General features: G+C 53.9%; 1 protein-coding gene across 1 annotated transcript; it reads left to right on the top strand.

The window, feature by feature from the left end:
* Positions 1-1,437: 1,437 nt before the first annotated feature.
* RGSL1 (regulator of G protein signaling like 1) lies at positions 1,438-21,113 on the top strand. The gene is made up of 21 exons (XM_075157008.1): positions 1,438-1,450; positions 2,321-2,403; positions 2,678-2,752; positions 3,532-3,661; positions 4,630-4,734; positions 5,068-5,229; positions 5,406-6,370; positions 6,941-7,003; positions 8,788-9,019; positions 9,691-9,801; positions 10,217-10,325; positions 11,675-11,868; positions 12,344-12,461; positions 12,968-13,064; positions 13,503-13,632; positions 14,656-14,836; positions 15,588-15,726; positions 16,358-16,482; positions 16,648-16,760; positions 19,621-19,716; positions 21,001-21,113. The coding sequence occupies exons 1-21, from the start codon at positions 1,438-1,440 to the stop codon at positions 21,111-21,113; spliced, it is 3,354 nt and encodes a 1,117-aa protein (XP_075013109.1).
* The last annotated feature ends 1,216 nt before the right edge of the window (positions 21,114-22,329 follow it).

The raw sequence follows: 22,329 nt of genomic DNA, 5'->3' as shown, positions 1-22,329 counted from the left end.
GCGCCGCGAGGACGTGCACGCCATCCACCGCTGTTAAAACCAAGAGTTTCAAGCATTTGAATTAACGCGGTGTAGCCGGTGCCTTGCAGCGTGACAGGACGTGACCTCCCCGGGGCACACGTGTGTGCACAGCCAGTTCAGGCATGACCTCTAACATGCTTTCACGGATCTCTGTCACGTCCCTCCTGGCCTGGTACAGCACCACAGTTATCCTTGCACAGGGCAGTGCAGCGATGCACAAAGAAATGAGCTCACTTGCTCGGGGTGACGGAGCAAGCCGGTGCCAGCAGCCCAGGACTGTCACCCTGGGGTCCCCAACACCAGCCCCACAATTAACTAGGAGTCGTCCCTGTACCAGTTGCGGCTGTGGAGTCACAAGCCCATTGCTGAGATGCAGAGCCCTGTTGCTGCTGGGGACAGCTTCGCATTCCTGATTTGACAGCGCCACCTCGTGAGGTGGCCCCGCTCCTGGGGAGCCTCTGGGGTGCGGGCACCCATCCTGGCCCACCGCTGCCTGCACCCGCTGCTGCCCGCACCCGCTCTGCACAGAGGTGCCTCCGGGGAGGCTGCACACCCTTATGTCTGTTTTAACCTGCCCGTGCCCCGCAGGTGACAGTAACAGGACTACAGAAGGGGACACTCAACACAAGTGCGTTTTGTTAATGGCCAGACCGAGAAAGCTCAGGGCTTCTTAGAAACATGAGGTGGGCAGAGTCTATCCCGCAGCCCCCCTTAGGCAAGCAAAGAAGAGTTGTCCGGTGCAGGACAGGCCACAAAACCCTTCCCATGCCCCCCGCCAGCACAGAGCCACAGGCAAGCAGACCCCCTTCCCTGCTACAAGGCACCCCAGAGACCCCAGGCACGATGCTGCCCAAAAGCCGGAGGGCACTAGCAGCCCTGCCAGGTCTGACACCACGGCACTACAGACTGGGGGGATCAAAAACCTGCCTTGGGAGCAGATTCCTCCTCCTGCCAGGGAAACAGGTCACTGCTGCTGCAAGAGAGTTGTGCTTCCTTCTTTCTTTCTCCTCGTCCCACTGGAGGGTCTCCAAGGTTGGGGCTGAGTCCCAAATCTGATGAAGCAGGACAGCTAATAAGGAATCTGGGGTTGCTCTGTCCGGGGCAGACGTAACAGAGTCTCTTGCGAAATTTCCATCACCACCTGAGCAGACGCGCTGACAGCAACCATGCACGGTACCGAGGTGCTACCAAGAACCTGGTTTGAAAGCAAGAAGTTTGCCCAAGTGGGGAGAGGGGAAAGGTTTAATTTCAGGACTGCCCAGATGTGTCTGCAGGGCTGGTGATTAGAAAAGTGACATTTCCCTGAAGGACAGCAAAGAGGGAGGTGCTGAGAGCCCTGTGGCCCCGAGGACTCGCCAGGACAAGTGTGTCACAAGCAGCGCGGCACTCCAGAACGCATCCCTGGGACACGGCAGCATGACGGCCACCGGTGAGTTACCTTTGCTGGAGGTTTCAGCCCCTCTACGCACACCCCAAAGGGGACAGCGGGGAAAAAACAACATTAGGCTTCTGAAACGTGGGTCCTCCCTGTGACACAGCTGTGTCTTCACACAAGGGGACATTTCCAAGGGCATCCACCCATCAGTAGGCTGATGCCAGCCCACCCCCTTGCATCCAGATCTTTCAGACACGAATAAAACTTCACAGGATAGTGGGAGGTGTTGGGCACTACTGGCACACTACCTAGATGTCCTGGGTGGATGGGCTGGGGGTCTGCAGCGACCGTCACTGTACCCAGAGCCACAATCTGCCCCCAGCCTGATGGTGCTTGCTAATTTGGGGGAATTTGCTACCAGAACCTGAGCAAGAGGTCTCAGAGGGCTCCAAGGCAGTGGGACTGGAGCAGCAGCACCGGAGCACAGTGCACGATTCCCCTCCATGATAGCAGGGTCATGCCTGCTGTCTAGGAAGGTAGAGGAGCATAGCTCATCCCCTCCAGCCACAGCACCTCCTTTCTCCTGCCCCACGGATGCCACCGCATTTGTGCCCAGCCTCCACAAACCATGTACCTTTGCTATTTAGGAAGGTGCCCTTCAAACTTTCCAGCTCCTGCGTGCAGCTGAACCTGGTGCTTTCCAAATACCCTGTACCACCCACCCAGAGCACATGGGTGCACTGGGACCCAAATTTCCAGGACTGTCCCAGGTCCAAATCCTCCCGTGTGCGCACGGGACGAGCCCATACCGCACATCCCCTAGAGCTGTTCTGGTCCAGCCTCTCAAAACTCATCTTTTGGTTCACATTTATGTCACGCTTGGCAACACAAAGCCCAGGTAACTTTCTCTTCTCCCCCTTGTAGCAACCATAGCCTCCACGGACATAGGGCTTCTGCTGAGAGATGACGTTTTTGTCGAATTTTTCAACACATTTCTGAATCTTCCCGTAAGTCTACACCGCACCATAAAGCCCGGGACCTTTCTGAGCTCTTTTCGGGTGTACTTTCATCTTCTGTGGTGTTAGAGGCCCCAGAAAAATTTGGAATACACCACACTCAGGCTGGAAAATGAGGGAAACCTGAGGACCTCAGCTTGGACATAGAGGTCTGAAAGGAAAGACGATGCCTTTCTCCGTAGTGAGGACTAACTAGAACAGCTGGGCTCTGGGGTCCCCTGCCACCCTCCATCTCCTTCAGCTCTCCCCTTTCCTTTCGATACAGGTTTTTGGCCAGACACCCATTTACATCAGTAGCACGGGCCAGTGGCACCTCTGGCCAGAGCTGCCGAGCCACCTGGTGAGAAAATGCCCCTTGCGAGGAGGGTGAGGGGGAGGGAGGAAGGGCACAGGGCAGGGGAGGGAAGGAGCTGGTTTCTCCTTGCCAAGGCCACTCTCTGGATCTCCCGTTTGTGCAGCCGGGGGATTATTTCAAACCCAGGCATCATTTTGCTTTTGAGCCCTGGGAGGAGCACAAGCCGTTTAAAGTCCTGGTGCGTGGGCAGCTTATGGGGTCCATCCAGCGCTCATCAAACATCGATAGCTGGAGTTAAGGAGAGTGTGTGGTGACGGGGAAGGAGGACACGAACATCAGCCCCTTGTGTCCTATATTCCTCCTGAATTCACCAGAAGCCAAGGTCCTGTTGATCCTCAAACTGGCTCAGCCCTCCCCTCGGACGTCCCCCTTCCCCACAGCCACAAGCGCCGTTTGCGGTGCTCGGATCCCGTAGCAAAGGGGAACCTGCTCCTCTGGGTGCTGCCGGTAAGCTGCCGTGCCTTCCTGCCTGGGCTGCGGGAAAGCAGGCAGGCTGCGAGGAGAGCCTTGCAGGCAGCCACGCAGCGCCGGGTCTCCCAGGTTTGCAGGCAGAGCTGGCAGGGATGCAGGCAGGGGCTATAGCTCAAGTATCCCCCTTCTTTCTCAGCGCGGGGATGGCTTGCATCGCCGTCTAGCAACATGGTGCCTTCCCTCCCTCCTTCCCCCGTAGCAGGGGCCCGGTACTCACCCTAATCCCCAGGCAAAAGACGGCTCCTTGCTCACAGCCTAATCCTCTCCTTGGGCGCGGGGGGGGTGCAACGCAGGATCTCAGCCCCCCGGCTTTACTGGCTTGGCTGGAAAAGCACCGCCTGCCTCACTTCTGCAAATCCAGCTTGTGCCTCCACCTCATCCTCTGCCAGAAGCTCCTGGGTTTCATTCGGTCGGGGGAAGCAGGTGAGTCATCGTGGTACGGAGGAAATCGGAGCGCCTTCGCCGCCGCAGCAGGGCTTGCTCTCGCCGGGGCTGTCACCACCTGGTGCCTGCCCAGCGGGTCGTGCCTCTGCTCCGGGTTAAAAAGGCATTGCACGTCCCATTTTTAGGGATGCAGCAGATCCCAGGGTTTCCACGGGATGAGCGGGGCTTTACCCCCCAGCCCTGTTAGTACAGGCTCGCTGCCTCCATGGAGTTGAGCTGAAATAGCTGCTTAGCAGGGCTTACCGTGCGGTTCGTGGTGGGGCGGGGCTGGAGAAGCATCCTTGGGCATGGGAAACTGGGGTCCTGGCATTTCAGGTTTGCTGCTGGTGCCACTGTATCACAATACGCTCCTCGTCTGATGCATCCTACACCGGGACAACAGGCCTCTGCCGTGGTCTGTCCTACCAGCAGCAAGTCTGAATTGTCCTCAGTTTACCCCTAAAACGAGCCACCTCAGCCCAGCCAACTGCTTTGTCAGCCTGCGTGTCAACGCAAGGGAAGGCCACTGGAAAGAAAGCTATGGCAGTGGGGATGCAGATTTTCATTTCAGAAAAATAAGCAATTCGTCGAGGCTTGTTCCAGCGCTGTTTCTGAATGCATTGCTGCTTCTTCTCCGGTCGGGTTTAACCTCAAGTTGAGGGAGGTTGAGGGCAAGCCCCAAACGCAGGCAAAAAAGACGGACGTTTGCAAGGGGAAGAGGCACGATAGCTGGGCAGACTGTCCCCGACATGAGTGGGTTGTGCTGCATCCTTGCAAACACCACATGTGCATCGCAGAACCCCATCCAAAAACTCCCATTTCAGTGCGATTTACCGGTCTTCTGGCTCACTCCTGACGCAACCTGTGTCAGGGAGGCTGGGGGGATGCTGGAGGGATCTGGAGGGCTTTCTTGGGGGCTGCTCCTGCACGCACCCCCCTGATGCCGTGCTCTGCATTCTCTCCGACAGCAAAACTGCTGAACTGGCAAAGTGCTGACCGGTGGCTGCTGGAGAAGTGCATCAGTGGGAGCCAGGGCATGTGGCGCTTTCGGGCCTTCGTCCAAGGAACGGCAGGTGGGCACGGGGCACTCCGCAGCCCCTTCTCAGCCAGCCGTGGGCCAGCTGCCTGGCGGGACGCTGGCACAGAGCTGAGGGCACGGGTAAGCACCGGTGGGACAGGAGACACTGCGATCCCAGACATGGCTTTGGAAGATGAGCCAGCAGCAAAACCCCAACGTGGGCGCTGCACACCGGGGGAGATGCATAGCCTGGCTCTTCTCTACGTTGTTCCCTCGGTTCATCCAGGCGATCCTTCCTTCTTTCTTTTTTAAAACACACAGGCTGCTTCGCTCGTCAGCAGGGCTTTCAGGGACTCCCTGCAACTCCCGTCCCTTATCTGATCCATAGGGGAAGAACTGACCAACTTCTGGCTCACCACGGAAAGGTTCCTGGGGCTTGACGAGTCGGATGCGAGGCAGAGGGACCTCTACCTGTCCTTGCTCCACAGGCTGAAAGCCACTCACCTGCGCGAAGGCTCCAGTGTCTTCACTCTCTGCAGGACCATCGTTGGTAAGAAACATGGGAGCCAGGCACGAGCAGTGCCCTTCCAGCGAGGTGGACTTTCCTGGATGCTCCCAGGGAGATGGGATACCATCACCAACTTTGCTCAGCTGGGGAACTCCCCTGGTACAAACAGGTCTGGGTGGAGCCAGCCCCGCCATCGTAATCCCCTGCATCCATCTCAGGGTCGGTGCCGAAAGCCAGGTCCGTTCAGCCCATCAGCACCAGGAAGGAGGTTCTAAGCAAGATGCAGGAACGGGCCCTTTTTATGATTCAGAGTTACTGGCTCCCTAGATTCTTCATCCACTGCAAGATGAGCATGGAGGAAGAGAAATTGTGCCGGCCTCTGCTGCAGGAATATCAGGAGCGTTTATTACGGACCAACTCGCAGGAGCCCTCAGGCTTTTCAGAGAATCTCTTCACGAGGGATATTAAAAGGAGCCAGGGTTTGTCAGGGCCCTACTGCAGCAAGAAGGCCAAAGCGGAGATCTGGACTCTGGTCAAGGAGGGAAGAGACACCCAAGAAATGAAGATGCCCAGTTTTCAGGTCCAACCAGAAAGGCAGCCGGGGCCAGCTGGGAGCACAAAGGAATCACATCTGGATAAGGATGCTTTGGGATCGATTCCTCAGCAGTCAGAGCATCCTGCAAACACTGCCTTTGGAGGCCAAGGAGGAGCAACCTCTCCCAAAAGACCTAGACCCAACGCAGAGCAGGTCCTTCATCAGGAAGACCTCCGTGAAGAGAAAGTCCTCTCTAACCTTCGTTCCTCTGCACCCCTTGTCCAGCTGCCACCCCTGAAAAAGCCGGTCAAGACCTTGAGTTTCCTTCCCTGGGCCCTTAGTGCCGAGACCTGCGCGGGACGGCCATTCAGGGACTTCTTGAAGCACCAGGACCGGTCTGCGGAGACTCGTCTCCTGGACCTGTGGCATGACCTGGAGGAATTTCTGCCCGTGGTGCTGGACCCCAGCAAAGAAAACAGTTTCTTCCTGCGTCATTTGATTGGGGAGAAGATATGCAAGACCTACCTGGAGGAGGGCACCATTCAGCAGCTTCCCGTGGAGGCCAGGACTCTCAGGAGCTTGCGGAACCATCTGACGTCTGGAGAATTCTCCCCCTGGATATTCAGAGCCCAGAAGGAGATTTGCAAGGTACAGCGCAGTGCTGGCAGTGGTCAGGCCGGGAGGTACAGCTGGCATTGGCACCCCTGGGCTGGTGTGAGGGCTGTGGGCACGTTTAAGAAGCGAGGTTTTTGGAAAATGAAGATGAAAAGAGATTAGGAAGGAAAAAACCTTACAGTCGCAAGCCACCTTGCACTGGAACCAGTGACGAAGGCCAGTGGGGAGGAGCATCCTCACTGGTTTGCTGGGCAGTGGAGCAGAGGTGAGCAGTCATTTAGCAGCTGGTGACCTCGGTTGTTAGATGCACATGCCTAGGGCCAGGGGATGGCAGGGCAGTGGCCATCCTTTCGCATCTGAGTGGCTGGTTCCAGCACAACACGAGTAAAACACATTTACAACCCAAGCCCTTCTGGGCAGCCTCTGAGCAGCCCAATGGACCAAGCTGGGTGTACAGCTCCTGGCAGGGCTGTCCTGGGCATCTCAGCAAGGTGTAACCTGCCCACGGCATCACCACTGTGACCTCAGGGTACGGTGGGGCTGGGGAGTGGTGGTTGCTGCAGGAGCACTGACTGAGGACAACCCACCTTTGCTTCTCCTCAGGTGCTCTGCTGCTTCTATGAGGAATTTCTGGCTGACGATGACAGGACGTTCCTCCAGTTTATGGTAAAGGGGATGCAGAGGGGACACGGGCATCCTCGTGGGGTGTGCAGGGGATGTGAAAAGTTGGAGTGAGGGAGGTGGGAGAAGCCCAACATTAGCTGACACAGCTTCCCACAGTGTCCCCTGGCCAACGCTGCCGCAGGGCGATACGGCAGAGCCTGCCCTTCTCCAGCTGCCTGGAGCAACGATCCTTAGCTCTTCCACCACACATCCCATAAGTCAGCAGCGCTGCAGGCACGCCCTGCAAGAGCTCCCCTGAGACGGGCCATGACCCGGCCCAAAAGCAGGGAAAAACTTAAACGCAGTCTTTCAGGGTAGGCAGGGGTGAGACCCGCAGCAGGCAGCGCACAGGGTAACTGCCTCATGGTTGCCCACTTCTGGGAATTAACTCTCCCCCTTTTTTCCTTGCCAAATACTGCTATTAATGTGACTCATGTGCAGACACACATGCGTAGGTCCCTGTCCCGGCACGAGCGCCTGGCCAACGCGCTGGGGGAAGAGGGCATGCAGCCTTTTAGCCTATGATTCAACCGCACTCAAATTTTCCATATATTTTTTCCACTGTTTAAAGGGATGATTTAAGAAAGCAGAGTCATACAAGCACTCATCTTCCCGGACTATTATCCCTCCTAGCAGCAGAAATCCCCCTAATACCTCATGTTTATCAATGTCCTAAATGCTAGCCTTACACCAGGAAACCTCCTCGCAGACCGAAACCCCCGAGCACCCCACCTGCATCCCTGCATGATCTATGCAGGCAATTTTGCTCACTGCAGACAACATTCTTCAAACCAACCCTTAGGTCTTTCCCTAAACTGCGATGTAAAATCAGCAGCTGATCCTGGAAATGGTAAGGAGAGGCTCTCAGGGCTAGTGCCCCCAAAGACCTGGCTCACAGATACCAGCATCTCAGATACCAGCATCTCAGTCAGCGAGAGCTGAGCGTTTTGGAAAAGTCAACTGGCAGCTCCTCACCCTGATTCATTAAATGCTCTTGGTTGTAAGTTAATTAGCTGCCCAGGTTTTTAAGCATCTTTTGTCAAGGAAATTACCCCTCAGGGCACAGACGTGGTCTGGGAGTGCAATTAGCACTTCAGCAGATGTCGAGGCCGTGCTCTCCGCAGGCGCCATCCCCTAAGCCAAACTCCTCCCGGGTCTCGCTGCACTGATGTCAGGGGAACCGCTCGGGGGCTTAGCAGGGTTATTTTTGGTGCTTGCTCTCAGTGCATCTCGGTCAGAAACCACCCGCTCTGACCCTGCTGCTTGGCGAGTCGTGCAAACTGCTCGCCGGTGGGGAGGGCCAAAACCTGCAGGAGGGTCTCGGGGGGGCCGGGGGTGTCACTGCCAGGGCACCGGCCAGAGCCAGTCCCAGGGACAGCAGCCAACTCAAAAGGCAGACGAAGTTACCTGTCTCTAGGGACAGCTTCAGGGTTGTTTTCAGCTCTCCTGGGTGGATGTTGACCTCTTCAGGAAAGCTTGCCTTTGCTGGCAAGCCGTCGTCTGTACTACCTGGGGGACCTGCTGAATGTCCCCGGTACGTCCCAGCTGCAGGCAGATGTGCGCCAGCTTTAAGCAGCTGCACGGGTGGGTTTAAGGTCTATGCTGAGCTTCATGCTCACGTAGATTTCTTCCAGACAGTTTAAAGCTAAAGCAGAGATCTAATTTGGGTAGGTTTGTACTCTAAGGCACAGTAAAACGTGCAGCTAGCCCATCGGGCACGGTGCAGGAGCAGCTCCTCGGATGGGGTGTGTGCTCTGTGCAATCGCCCTCTGCTCTTTTCACTGTAGTCTCCGCGGAGCGATGTCCCGATGCCCGAGATGCAAGGCCACCCTGTTGGGAAAGATGAATGTTTCCTCCTGTCCCAGCGGATAAACCAGTCCTTGAAGCTGAGCCAAGCCTTGCATGGCACGAGGAACTTGGAAGGTCTCTCCTCCAAGCACTGGCGATTAATTGCCGCTCCGGACCTCCGGAAAGGGGGCTCCATCCAAGCAGAGGTGGAACCTCTCCTGTGCAGCACCGGTAAGAGGAGGCTCTGAATTTCTGCTGTGGCTGATGTTGGCTCAGGCTGATAAAGCACGTTTTGTGCACCCGTGGTGACCAATGCCCCTAGGGCACAGATGCATTGCTGTATTGCTGACAGGACATCATGGAGTGGCTTGGGACAGGGTATCTGGGAGCCATCAGCTGTAATCCAAACTTTGGCAGTGACCTATGGGCCAAATTCCCTCCTGCCGGTACCAAAGGCACCAAATGCCACATCCCTGCACTGGCCTGGGTCACCAGTTCAAATGGAGGCTGCAGCAAAGTGACTGAAACCCAAAGCCAGCGACAGCCACTGTCGCCCCACTTCCACATCTTGACCTTCTCCTGTGGACGCTGGGACTGGCCATGCTGGTGTAGCCCCTCAGCTTTGTCTTCTCACATCATCTTTTGAGAATGACAGCAAGTTTCTGGGCACCTGCCGGTGCACTGAGAGTGACAGCAGTCACCTGTAGCAACCCTTAGGTAGCTTGTGGGGCCTCGGTCATACCTGAGAAATGCAGTGTCACGGGTAGATCGTGGGAACAGGACACACAAGGGGAAAGAAAAGGTGAGTAACGATCGCAATACAGCACTCAGAGCAAGTGCTGAAGGGCAGTCGTAGCCAGAAGGAGTGAACATGGGATCTGTCCCCTCTTCTCTATCTGAAGCAGACTCCCAGAAGATGATATCAGATGAGCTGGTTGTTCAGAAACCCTCGCTGGCTGTGGATAGCCCAGGCAAGGAAAGTGAGCTTCTGTGTCTCAAAAGACCATCACTTGGTGAGTCCAGTCTAAGCAGGCTAGAAGCAGGTGGGCTTCCAACCATCACACCCTTGCAGGTGCTCCAGCATACCCTTAGGGGACTGGACAAGCAGGGATCTTCCCTGCTTGCATCCCATCATCTGGTAGAACATCTCCAGAAGACGAGAGAGGCCTAGCCACCCTTGAAAGGCATGTGTTTTGGGGTGTTAATCCAGCCAGAGAGGGCGGGAGTGTGAGGGCTTCCCTGAAGCAGATGCTGAGGAGGTCAAACCACGTGGAGGTGAAGAGTTCCCACAGCACCCAGTGTCTCCTGAGCCAGGCTCACCATGCAGACATCAGCGTGGTGGCTCTGGGGTCCTTTGCCCTGCGGACAGCTGTGAGCAGGCTCTGGCTGTCACCTGAGGAAGGGGCCAACCCTGTTCTGTCCCCACAGCCGTTGAGCCCAAGAACAAAAAGAAGAGGACTGTTGCCGTGAGAAAAACGGAATCAAGCACGACGAGGTCCACCACTGTTGCAGTAGAGAAACCATCTAAAAGACCCAGGTTTGGCATCTTTCAGCACAGGGCTTTGCTGTTTTTTACTGCTTCCACTCTTTCAGGAAGCAGATTTTTCCCAGTGCTTTCCTGCAGTGCCACTGCTCCCTGCTTCATCACTGGGGCCTCTCAGATGTAGGCATGGGTGGCCTGTGGGTCTGAACCGTAGAGTCACCAGGGAAAGGAGAAAAGTGTTTTAACGCACCTCCAACCCCATAGTTCAGATGTACTCCTCATATCTTGTGCATATCTCATGCACTTCATCCTCTGTCAGTCCCTGGCATGCCACCCGTACTACAGCTGGGCAGCTCTCAGATTCCCAGAAAAATCACTTAAAATCACCCTGTGACCACACTTAAATCTCTGTACTCGCTGACTGCGTGAATGTCCATGTGGCTCATGTCTCACCTCCTGGGAATACTCCAGACATGAGTCCTCGCAGCTCCACATTGGGATATAACCAGTAACCAGGACACAAGTCCTGAGCAGGAGCAGCTTTTATTGTTTATTGTGAAAGTCAGTCTCAGGAGCTACACTTAAACAATATAATTAAGACAATATTTGACACAGTCCACTAATCTTCACATAAGGGCTTGCTAACCTCATAAATGACCCAAAATCCCAGTCCACTCCCAGCTCTGGTTTTCCAAAGCTCTGCTGAATCTTTTCAATGTAGCTGTCCTCTGGCTTTACATCTATCGATAATCTCCTGATCTACCAGTTGGAAGTGGCAAGGGGTTTCCATCCAGAACACCCTCTCCATGGCCATATGCGTGAAGCCCTCTGCCATCCAGTGGCAAATTATTGTTTATTCTCAGCAAGTGCCAGGGGGGAGCACAACCTCCTCCTCCCACTAGTCCTTCCAGGTGCCCCATCCTTACCTGCCTCCCTCCCCTGGTCTCTGCGGGGCTGCCCAGACCATTTGCAGGTTCTGAGGTCTCCATCACAGACCCAAAGTCCTGCCTTCTCCTTGACTCCCTGGGTGAAGCCTCCTCTTCAGGCTGAGAGCAGTTCCTTGCCAGCAAAGCTGTTGGGCAGGCGCACCTATGGCAGAAAAGAAGCAGCTTGTCAGCAGAATCCTCCCCTGGATTCCCAACGGCTCGGTGGATGATGATCTTAAAGGTCTTTTCCAACCTGAACAATTCTATGATTCCATGGGCAAGACAGACAAGGGAGGCTGTTCTCCACCAGTACCTTTACTGGCCCATCTGCTTCATAGATCCCACGCACCACTCATCCACATGTTTCTAGCTCTTCTTCAGTCTCTCTTGTTGGAGAAGCAAGCACAGAGGTCCTGGCTATTTTCCAGGTCACTGGTGGCACAGAGATCACATCTCCTGGTGTCTCCTCCTCTACAGGCACTTTGTGAAAGTACTGCACAACCCTGCCCACCTGCAGTTCTTCAAGCAGTTCCTCGAGGAGCGCAACGCAGATGAACCACTGTGTTTCTGGATGGCCGTGGAGAAGCTACTCGCAGAGACCAACCCCAAGACGAAGAGCTTGCTCATTAACAGCATTGTCACAGATTATTTCCATGCTGAAATCCCAGCTGGTAGGCACCATCTCACCCTGCACTTTACTCCATTCATGATGAAAGACTCTTTTCCCTGAGCTGGATGCTGGTTGCAGATTTTATATCCTCTTGCAGGGACCTGCCAATTCTCCTTTCCCATCCAGTGGAGCATTTATTTGCTGAGGCCTTCCACTGCCACTTATATTTCTAGGAAGGTGGTCTACTTCTTTGGCAGGATCTACTGACCAAGACCTGCAACATGCAATTCCTGCAGTGGCAGAAATAGCTCTTCCCTATCTCGTCTCCTTTAGATGCTCTTGGAGTCCCAGCTTCACTCCCAAAGGATGCAATTAGCACAGTATAGAAAGGAAAAGGGATTAGACAACCAAATTTGGCAGACAGGGCAGGCAGAGAAGGGACAGGGTGCCACTTGCAGATGTGAGGGTAGGAAGAGATGTCATGGTGGCTCGGGGGTGCCTGGCAGGGGCAGGCAGTGACCGCACTTCTCTTCCAGAGGAGCAGCTGGACTGCCACACTTCTATCATCAGAGAAATAAATGAGGCCGAAGTAGTCAGCCCCTTCATGTTGATGACAGCACAGATCTTCGTCCAGAAAGCAATGGAAAAACGATGGTGAGGACCTGAGTTGAGCTGGTTCAGTGGTTACACAAACACATCTTTCCCATAGGAACCCCAAGGTGACAGACAGCAACTGCTACAAACATATTTCCCTATGAACTATCAGCCGGTGCATCAAAATCCCAGCCAGACCCCCACCCCAGCAAAACTGCTGTTGCAGCTGCTGATGCATTTACCTGTGCAAGGCTGGCAGGGCATGTTCCATGGGGACCAAATCACTGTTGGGCTTGCAGAGTGCTGTTCTGGAGGAGGAAACACGCTGCAGATAAGCAGGGTGGACGCTCCCAAGCCTGCTACATGCAAGAATAGAGCCCAAGGGAGGGGATCCAGCCCCCCGTCCCTTTCTCCAACCTCCTCCAGGAACAGAAGTCCCGTGGGACTCCAACCCCAGGGCTATCCCTGTCAGCTTCTCCCCCTACTTAGCCACCCTCCCACCAAACCACTGCCCTCCTCATGCATCTGGCTGCCCTTGATGCTCTCTCTGATCTCCCATCCGACAGGTTTAAAGAGTACCAGGACCTGTTCCCCCCGAGCGACACGCATAAATCTAACCTTCGTTTGCAGCATGGGATCGGGAACTTCATGCGAGACAAGCTGGTAAGGAAAGACCCTCTCTGCTGGCAGGCTGAGGATGTTGTCCAGGCAAGAAAGAGAGGAGTGGGTCAAGCGGTGCTCACATGAATGGGGTGAGGGGGTCAGACTTGGAGGGTTGCAAAAAGGCAGCTGATAGGTAAAGCCTCACTCCTACAGGCTCTGGAGTCCTGCTCCATGCAGACTCCACCAGATTTGATCAGGACTGGCCAGGTGATTCACACTATCCCCTATGGCCACCAGTGAAACCCAGAAATACTGGAAAGCAAAGATGATGGCTGGGTCACAAATCCCACTGCCAAGGCCAGGCTCTGGTGCTCCAGCTCACAGTGGTGGGTCCAAATGGGAGGGCTTTGCCTGGGAGCAAGCCCTGTCGCTGCAGCCAGGGGTTGGCTCCCCGGGGCTGTGCCGCTGGCTGACGCCAGCTGTGCCGTGTCTCCGCAGCGGTGGGCCTGGTGTGCCATTCACGACGCCGTCAAGAGCATCTGCAAGTTCCGGAGGGAGATGGACAATGACAAACACCGTGCGGAGTTTGAGGACTTCCTCCGGCGGGAACTAGGAAATGAGGAGGAAAGTATGGCTAGACTCCTGCCACCCCCTCTCCTCCCTCCCCACAACAGTCCTGAGTTTAGGCAGAGAAGTAAATGGAGAAAACCTGTGGCTCATCTCCCATCCCCGTATGCCTACTTAGTTTTCTCTGCTGGAGGATATAAAGAGCCAGAAGAGCGGGTGTCTCAGGATGCCAGATATTGCTGTGCAGAAATCTGCACACTTAGGCGCCGGGGTCGGGAGATGACGTCCAGGATTTTGCACAGGCAACATACACATTCATGCAATGACTGATTTTCTGATGCGGGTGCCCCGTAATGCTGTTGCATCTCTCTCAAGCAATAATGTATATGCAAGTTTGCATCCCTTCCACAAAACCCAGGAGGCACTAAATGAAACTCAGGTGACACAGGCCAAAAATAAACAAATGGAGATGGTTTTCCATGCAGCAGGGAGATGAACTACAGAGTGCTTTGCCAAAGGTTGTAGATCCTGAAGGTTTACACACAGGTTTCTAACAGCTGCAAAAGCTGTTAGAAAAGAAATCCATTGAAATTGCTAAATACACAGAAACCCCATCTAGATCAAGAAGTCCCTAGAAATGAAAATGTTTGGAAGCTGGAGAATATTGTATATGGGGGAAGTAACACAGACGTTTTACCTGTCCTTCTCACTAGTTATCGGCTTCTGGCCTCTGTCAGAGACAGGATAACGGTGAGGCAGACTTTTGGTCTAATGTACTGTGGCCGTCCCCTATGAAAACAATGAACATAAGCACTCCATGGGTGCAAAGAGGAGGATGGCTGGAGGAGGTTACTAAGCTGGGAGGAAGGCTGCACACTGGATGGGTCTGAATTCCCTGGAGAGCCTGGCCGCAGGAAGGCTGTAGTCCACCTAGGTAGAAAGACCCTCAGCAAATTACTTGCATGCAGGAAAAGCAAGCACAAGCAAGGTGAAGGAGCAGGGTATAGCTCAGCATCAGATGCCCAGCTGGCCTCAAACCCAGCCCTGGGAGAAGCAGGACACAACAGCTCTTCCCCTCTCTCAGACTTGCCCATCAGCTCGATGCAGACCAGCAGCACCGTGAGCACTTTCCGCTCCCCCACAGCCTCTGCCAGCACCCCACCGGACAAGGAGATGGTACTAGTGAAACGCCACCTGTTTAACAGCCAGCTCATTACCGTCAACTTCCTCGTCGACGACCTCCGCTTTTATCTGGAGATCGACAAGTAAGTTCCCTTTCCACCAGGTGCTCAGGTACCACCAGTCTCCCTTGGCTCTGGCCCAAACCCATCCTGCAGATAGTGCCCATCTCTCAGCAGGGGATAAAGCCTGATCCATGGATTTGTTAGCAAACACGAAGGTCTGTGCTGCCACTCCTAAACTCCTATCCGCACCTCTATCCAAGGCTGGACATCACATTGCAGCAAAAGACACAACCAAAATCTCGCCCCATTGTTGTCTACATCTAATCTGCTCATGGTTACCTGCCCCTGGAGCACCCAAAAGCTTCCATTTCAACCAGAAAAAGTCCCCTGGCTCAGGGTTCCTGTTTGGGTATCCTAGAAGTACTTTTGGTTTGATAGTCCCAAACAATCGAACATTTTGCCTACACCTTTCCCGACATGCCAGTTGTGCTATTTCTCCATTGACTTTGTGCAGTTCCCTGGCAAACCCATAAGAGCAAGCCATGGCTGATGCACCAGACCCCCGCAGTCAGCACACCCCCACATGCACAAGACCAGGTTTCGATTCCCCTCTTTTCCTGAAGAAGGGCAAACGTCACATCCTCCAGGTGAATGCCATGACCATGAGGGCAATAGAAGAGGGAAGTGGCTTTTCATCCCACCTGTTTCACTGTTCCACACCTCGTGGGTAGCTTTTTCTGACCCAGAAAATATGGAGCTAAGACAGAACATGACTGCCTAACCTAGCAGTCCAAGCATTTGTCTCAGAGCAAGACCCCACATGCCTTTGCAGGTTTTCCAGGCTGGCTGATTCAGTTGAAGCTCTGGCAGCCCACAACGTGAAGTCAGAAAAGGAAGTTGCCTTTCTCAAAAGGAAAGTTGCCATCATCAGCAAACTCTTCCTGAACTCCGATATTCCCCCCAAATTGCGGGTAAGATGCTGGGACCCACCCAGGAAGGCTGAAGGCTGCTGTCTGCTCATTGCTCAAGACCATTGCGTTGCAGCTGTGAGCGGTTGTGGGGAAAGGGGAACCAGGCAGAGGTTTGGATCTGCTCCAGCAAAGCATGCTATGAAGCTTCAGAGCATGCTCTGGAGCTTGGGACCTCCACTTGGACTCCATGGGACGGGACCAGATCCACCCCAGCACTTGACCTAGACAGATTGAGAACAAGTGAGTGGGCAAGGAGATGGTGAAATCCCCTACCTGCTGGGGAAATGCCAGGGCTGAAGCACCAGGATGGGTCCTGCACTCCACCAATTCAGTCCTTTCAGTCTCCAGAGGTCAATGTCACCATCATCCCCTCCCCACTGCACCCACCTCTTCCCCTACAGTAGCCGTGGCTCCGCCTATCTTCCCTTTGGAAAGCACAGCACAGTGCTTTCCACAGAAATCCAGGGGTGATCCCATCCTTCTACCTGGGACAGCTGGCCAGGACGTAACTAGCATCTCTTCTTAGAGATTGCTGAGATGCAAGGTGGGGTCAGGGAAAGAAACATGCCTCTAGGGCCCACCGCAAGTGCCACAAACTGCTTTGGTTAATCAAGGTCTCTTCTTTGGCCAGGTAAACATCTCTGAAGAAGAGAGAGATTTAATCTGGAGTTTATCTTCCAAGGGGCTACTGAACCGCATTCTCTACCACAGGGCCAAGGTCATCATCTTCCCCATCCTGATGCACTTCTGGAGAAGGTACCTATCCCTCTCTCCCAGGGTGGGGGAGGCTCTGTGGATGCCAGCCTTTTTCTCCAGCCACCTTTTCTTCTGACATGATGAAAATGCAGATGAGACACTCCCCAGGAGTTCAGCTGTAGATATCTGCTTGGAGGTTTGCTGTCTTCAGTATTTCTCATACAGGTTCTGCACCTGGAAGGTGATGAGGAGCTTTCGGGTCTCCACGAAGGACAGGATGCCAATCTCTTTGCCCAGTACAAAAACCTCCTCTGAATCATCTGACATCTACAGTCCAAGTAAGCTGGGTGCCTGTCCCCCTGCTCCACATTTGTCCTCAGGCTTGTTCTTCCAATGCAGAGATGTCCAGATCTGGGTTTTCGGTGTCCCATGGGCTTCTCCTTAAAAGAGCCAAACTCCTTCCTTCACACAGCCGCTTCACACAGCTTTGAGGACATATGTGGTGCGGGCCTATTGGGAAATGAAGCATCTTTGAAACCATTCCTTTGAAACCATCAAATTCAGTCAAAATTGCCCAGTGGGTTTTTAGACATTTCTTTGGGGAATAGGGAAGTGGGTGCAGAGACTTCACGAGCAAAGAGCTGTTGCATAACTCTTGTTTACTTTAAAAACCAAGTTAAAAATACTCTCGCACACACCCTAAACCAGAAATAAAGCAACTAATCTTTTGGGTTGCAAGTCAGATGGGAGCCGGAAAAGAAGAACCATGCAGCCAAACACCAGGCTCAGTGGCATTACATGGAGGATTCTTTGAACATTTGGAATGGAGAAAAAGCTTCATCAGGACTTGAAGTGACACTCACTAGGACATCTCTGGGGAAAGGGATGTTTTTTTCCTTCCTCATCCACTTGTTTAGTTTCCATACACTGAATAACACTGTTATTTCAATACACTGTATTTCAATACACTAAAGAACACAAAGAAAGTGGTGCTAAGTGCTGTCAGTCTGCCTGACAACCTGGCTCCTTGACTGAATATTCATTTGGTAATTGTCTAATTGATTTTTGATTAAAGGGGAAACCAAAATAGGCACGTACTAATCTTGCTTTGACGGTCGAGTGGGTGTCAGCAAGCCGGTGTTCTGCTCCCTGTCATTTATCACTGTCAAGTTCTGGTTAAAAATCAGCAGAGTTATAAGATTTTGATACCTACAGGCAGGTGCTTAAGCTACTGCTCCACAGCCGAGCTGGGCTAACAGACCCCCGTGCTGGTGCGCTCCAAGACTGCCAAGCCATGTCTATTAGCTCAAACCACCCCACACCTTGGGTATTCCCTTGGATAACATGCAATGTTCAGCTTGAGTCTCTACCTACAAAGCCTCACCGCGCTTCTAGGGCCTTCTCAGACATAGCTGTTTTAATGCAAAGCCTACTGCCACCAGAAAAAACAGGCAAAACCTAACCCATCACACGTGTATTCCCAGCTAGCGACAATCCAGAAGCGTCCTGTTACACGGGAGCTACCTGCTGTGTTACCTGGGACAAAGACACGTGTTTGCCAAGGTGTTTCTTCAGGAAACTGGTGTGGGGAGAGAGATGTTCAATCGGTGCCCAAGCAGCGCGGCCCGTATTTAACCACACAGAGCCTCCGAGAGCGAGTGCACTGAGATGCTGCTGGGGAATGTGTGGATGTTGTGGTTTAACCCGGCAAACACCACACAGCTGCTCGCTCACTCCCTTCCCCCCACCTCGCAGTGGGATGGGGGAGAGAATCGGGAAAAAAAAGAAGTAAAATTCGTGGACTGAGATAAAGACAGTTTAATAGAAGAGAAAAGGAAGGGAAAATGATAATAATAATAATAACAACAACAACGATAGAATATACAAAATGAGTGATGCACAATGCAATTGCTCACCACCCGCCAAGCAATGCCCAAACAGCGATCGTCACTTCCTGGACCACGCCTCTTATTTATATACTGAGCATGACGTCATATGGTATGGAATACCCCATTGGCCAGTTGGGTCACCTGTCCTGGCTATGCTCCCTTCCAGCTTCTTGTGCACCTGGCAGAGCATGGGAAGCTGAAAAGTCCTTGACTAGTAGCCTGCTTAGCAACAACTAAAACATCAGTGCGTTATCAACATTCTTCTCATGCTGAATCCAAAACACAGCACTAGGAGGAAATTTAACTCTATCCCAGCCGAAACCAGGACGGTAGAAAAGACTGATCTTTCTCACATGGACATTAATCCTGCAGTGAATGTCCCTGGGCCAACTCTTGTCCCCAAGCCACAGTTCCCTGTAACACCTCGCAAGGATGAATAACCAGAGCCAAGCAGATAAAATCCCTCAGCTCCGGTGGTGTGTCATGGGAGGAGATGTGTGATCTCTCAGACCTGTCTCGTTTCTCCTGCCCCAGCCTGCGTGGCTGGCATGTTCAGCCTGGCTGAGTAGGAAGGGCAGACGCCGTCATGCCTCGGCGGGGCAGAGCTGTACCCCTGGGGTGCAGCACCGGCTGGCTCCTGCTTGACCTTTAGATAAAAAGCTTGCTTTTCAGCTGAGAAAAATTTGTGATGTTGCCTTTAAAAGGCACTAAAATTGCTAGGGAAAATACCTGTAATTGCAGAGCAAACCTCCTATCGCCCATGCCTTGCTTTTCTCTTCTTTTGAGGGCTGCTGCTTTGCGCAGCCGCGGTGCGTGCACGGCTGGGAAGGTGCCAGCCATGAATCCATCGCCCATCGCCAGGCGTCACTGTGGCACCGTCGGTGCCTTTAGGCAGAGCGGAGGGGCCGGTCCTGCTGAGGCTGGACATACTGCCTGCACCCCACTTCGTGGCCATGAGCATGGAGCTCCTCTGGGGAGAAGCCACCCCTACGGGCACAAAGCTGAGAGCACATCTGTGCGTGGGGGCAGCTGTGCACACATCCCCCCCGTCTCTCTAAATGCCATTTCCTTGCAAGCCTCCTGTCTGCCAGGACCCCCCGACCCTGCAGCAGAGCCAGGGTTGGGACGTGTCACCTCTGCCCTGCAGCCCTCAAACAGCTTCGCAGTCAAGGGGATCTGGGTAACTCCTGTCTTTGCTGAACCACCCTTCCTTGACCTCCGTGCAAGATGGGATTCAAAGGGGACAACACATCCTGCTGACCTCCCTCGTTTGCCACACAGTACCGCTTCGTCTCTTCTCCCTCACCAGGCAATCACACCGTCATTGTCTTCACGCTCCTGAAAGGGGTCCAGATCCTGCTGCCGCAGCCCCAGGAGAAAATGGAGCCAGTGGAGGAGCAAAGAGGTGAGCCAGGGCTGAAAGGAGTGCTCCTGCTCTCAAGGGGAGCTCCGGCTGCCGGGGTGGGAGCTGGGCTTTAGGGCTCCCTCCATGGGTCCCTGATAGGAAGTTTTGTGCATGTTATTTTTCTCAGATTCAGATGAAAGTCTTGAGAAAAGGCTCTCATTCAGCAAGTCTGCCTCCCATCCTGCAGAGCAGGTAGGTGGGCTGCTTCCCCCAAGGCACACCAGCACAAGCAGGTGGAACAGCAGAGCTATGACTCCCCTTAAAACCCAAAGGCCAGCTGGGTGGGTCTGTGCAGGATGCTGGTCACCCCCACAATCTCCGGTAACATTCACAGAAAATCCCCAGTTGCTGCACCTCTCCGGGCCCTGAACACCCCCCCGGGAGCACACAGCAGTGCTGTTCATCCCTGATCGCCCACACCCTGCCTCCATCAGCCGTGGCCACTGATGCAACACATCTCCCTTCCCTGCAGGCACCGAGGGAAGGACAGACCTCCGAGGAAGAACAGACCTCCCAACCTGCCGTCCACACTGAGCAGGGCAGGGGTGTGCTCCAAGAAAGCTGAGCAGCCTGGACACGCTGCGTAGTTTGCGCTTCATCAGCAATAAGACCTAAAAATAAAGCTACTCACAGCATCCTCCAGCCTGCCTGGTAACACAGCGCAGCAGCTTGCACCTCTGTGACCATGGCAGGGACATGCCACGACACATTTCCACTCAAGGAGATGGCCTTGTCCACACAACAGTCTTTTTCCTCACGTGTATCTGTGGAAGACTGCATTGCCCATAGCTGAGACCCAGTAACAGTGTAAATAAATCAAACCGGGTGCACAGCACGACAACACCTTTGAGGTCTTTTTACAAGACATTTGGAAGGTGCTTAAAGCCAGAAAGCAGTCACAGTAAATACTTTGCCCGAGGATGGGGGTTCTCAAACACCACCGGTCCCCAGAGCCCCCCTGCGCAGGGAGCCATGCTTCTCACCAAGGACCAGGATTGCTTTCCTCTGCTCAGCATGCCTTGCAGCCTCATCTCAGCTCCTCACCCCTCCGTGCTTTCCACACAAATTAAATACCTCCTGTGGGTGGCAAGGCTAAGAGACCCCACCTGGTTTTCCACTCGGCTGTCCCTGGGTGGTGAGATGGTGCCTGCCTTGCCAGAGCCTTTCTGATTTTCCAAACAAAATCAGCTCGTGCCTGACTCAGGGCCTCGGCATGTTTTTTTAAAAGCCTGTATGTTTACAAAGCACTAATCAAATCATATCAGAGACCTTCATTTCCCCCAGGTGAAACTGTGTCAGAGTGCCTTTGCCAAGTCACCAGGAAGCTGCAGAAATCCCAAATGTTCTTTGGACCTCATGAAGAAAAGACCATGCCCTTTATCACGCTTTGCCTCTGACAGCTCCCTCGCCAGCTCTCAGCTTTGTAACTTTTGAGCTGCTTTTAGCTATTTTTTAACCCTCAGATCCTAGAAGACTGCATTCTGGGAGTAACACAGGTGCATTTAAGGCAGATGACGACAAACAAATATGATGTTTCATATTTGTCGGTTATGATTATCAACGCTTTGCTTCTGGAGGATCAAACAAACCCAAAGTCCAACAATATTTCTATAAATGAGGCACTTCGGAGCGGCATCAGCTTCCCACAACCTGGACTGTCACCAGCTTCTTAAAATTGCCCTTGTGCTGTAACTTGATTTTGCCCCAAAAGCCTTCAGCCCCAAAAGCTAGCTGCATTTTTGTGTGCTTTGCACTAACACTTCAGGCTCTGCAGCCTGAGCCCAGCTGAGCCTGGTCCCTAGAAGGCTTCATGGATGTGCCTGAAGCTCATCACGGCAAAACCGCAGCTAAGATCAATCTTCACTCCACTGCGTCTGCGGACCTTTTTTTTTCCCCCCCCAGTGCAGCAGATGAGACCCATTGACCTGGGGCCATCCCTGTGCACGCAAGCATGTCCTCAGCACACAAGTGACAGGATGGGGAGCACCTGATCCCACCACATCAGGTTGAGCCAGCTGCCCCTGGGGTCACCCAGCAAGAGCGGGGGAAGAAGGCAGAGGCACAGCAAATGCACAACGTACAGGCATGACAGCAGGGGAATGAAGGGTGTAGGGCCAAATCAGCACGCCCTTGGGCACCATCCACGGTCTGCAAGCCCGCCGGCAGGAGGCAAAGGCAGGCAGCACCTCCCAGATGGGCACTGACGCTGGGAGCCATCAGCACATCAAGCAGCACTAACTCTGGCAGCTGGCTCTGCCCCCAGCTCCCCAGGACACCTTCACCCCCAGGCTGCCACATCAGGCACTGCCGTACCACTCAGCTGCAATACTCTCCTGCTGTCCTTGCCACTGGTTTTCCTGCCTGGCCTCTCACCCATCCTCCCCGACCCTGCGAGGAGGAGAGGCAGCCTGGTGTTTTCCCCAGCGTTGGTCCCAGTACTGCATCCCCCCCCTCTTCCAGCGGCCTGACGCTCTCTGAGCAATAAGCTTTGCAGACGCCATGCGTGGATCAAGTTTCTCGTCTGACACCAGCCTGCTGGCACCTCTGGCTTCTCGGAAAGCAGGAGCCGGCCCTGCAGACCACACCAGCCTTCCCTGGAAATTCTTCCCAGCA

The sequence above is a fragment of the Calonectris borealis genome, chromosome 8 (assembly GCF_964195595.1).
Source record: "Calonectris borealis chromosome 8, bCalBor7.hap1.2, whole genome shotgun sequence".
Lineage (NCBI taxonomy): Eukaryota > Metazoa > Chordata > Aves > Procellariiformes > Procellariidae > Calonectris > Calonectris borealis.
This window is presented reverse-complemented; position numbering and strand designations above follow the sequence as displayed.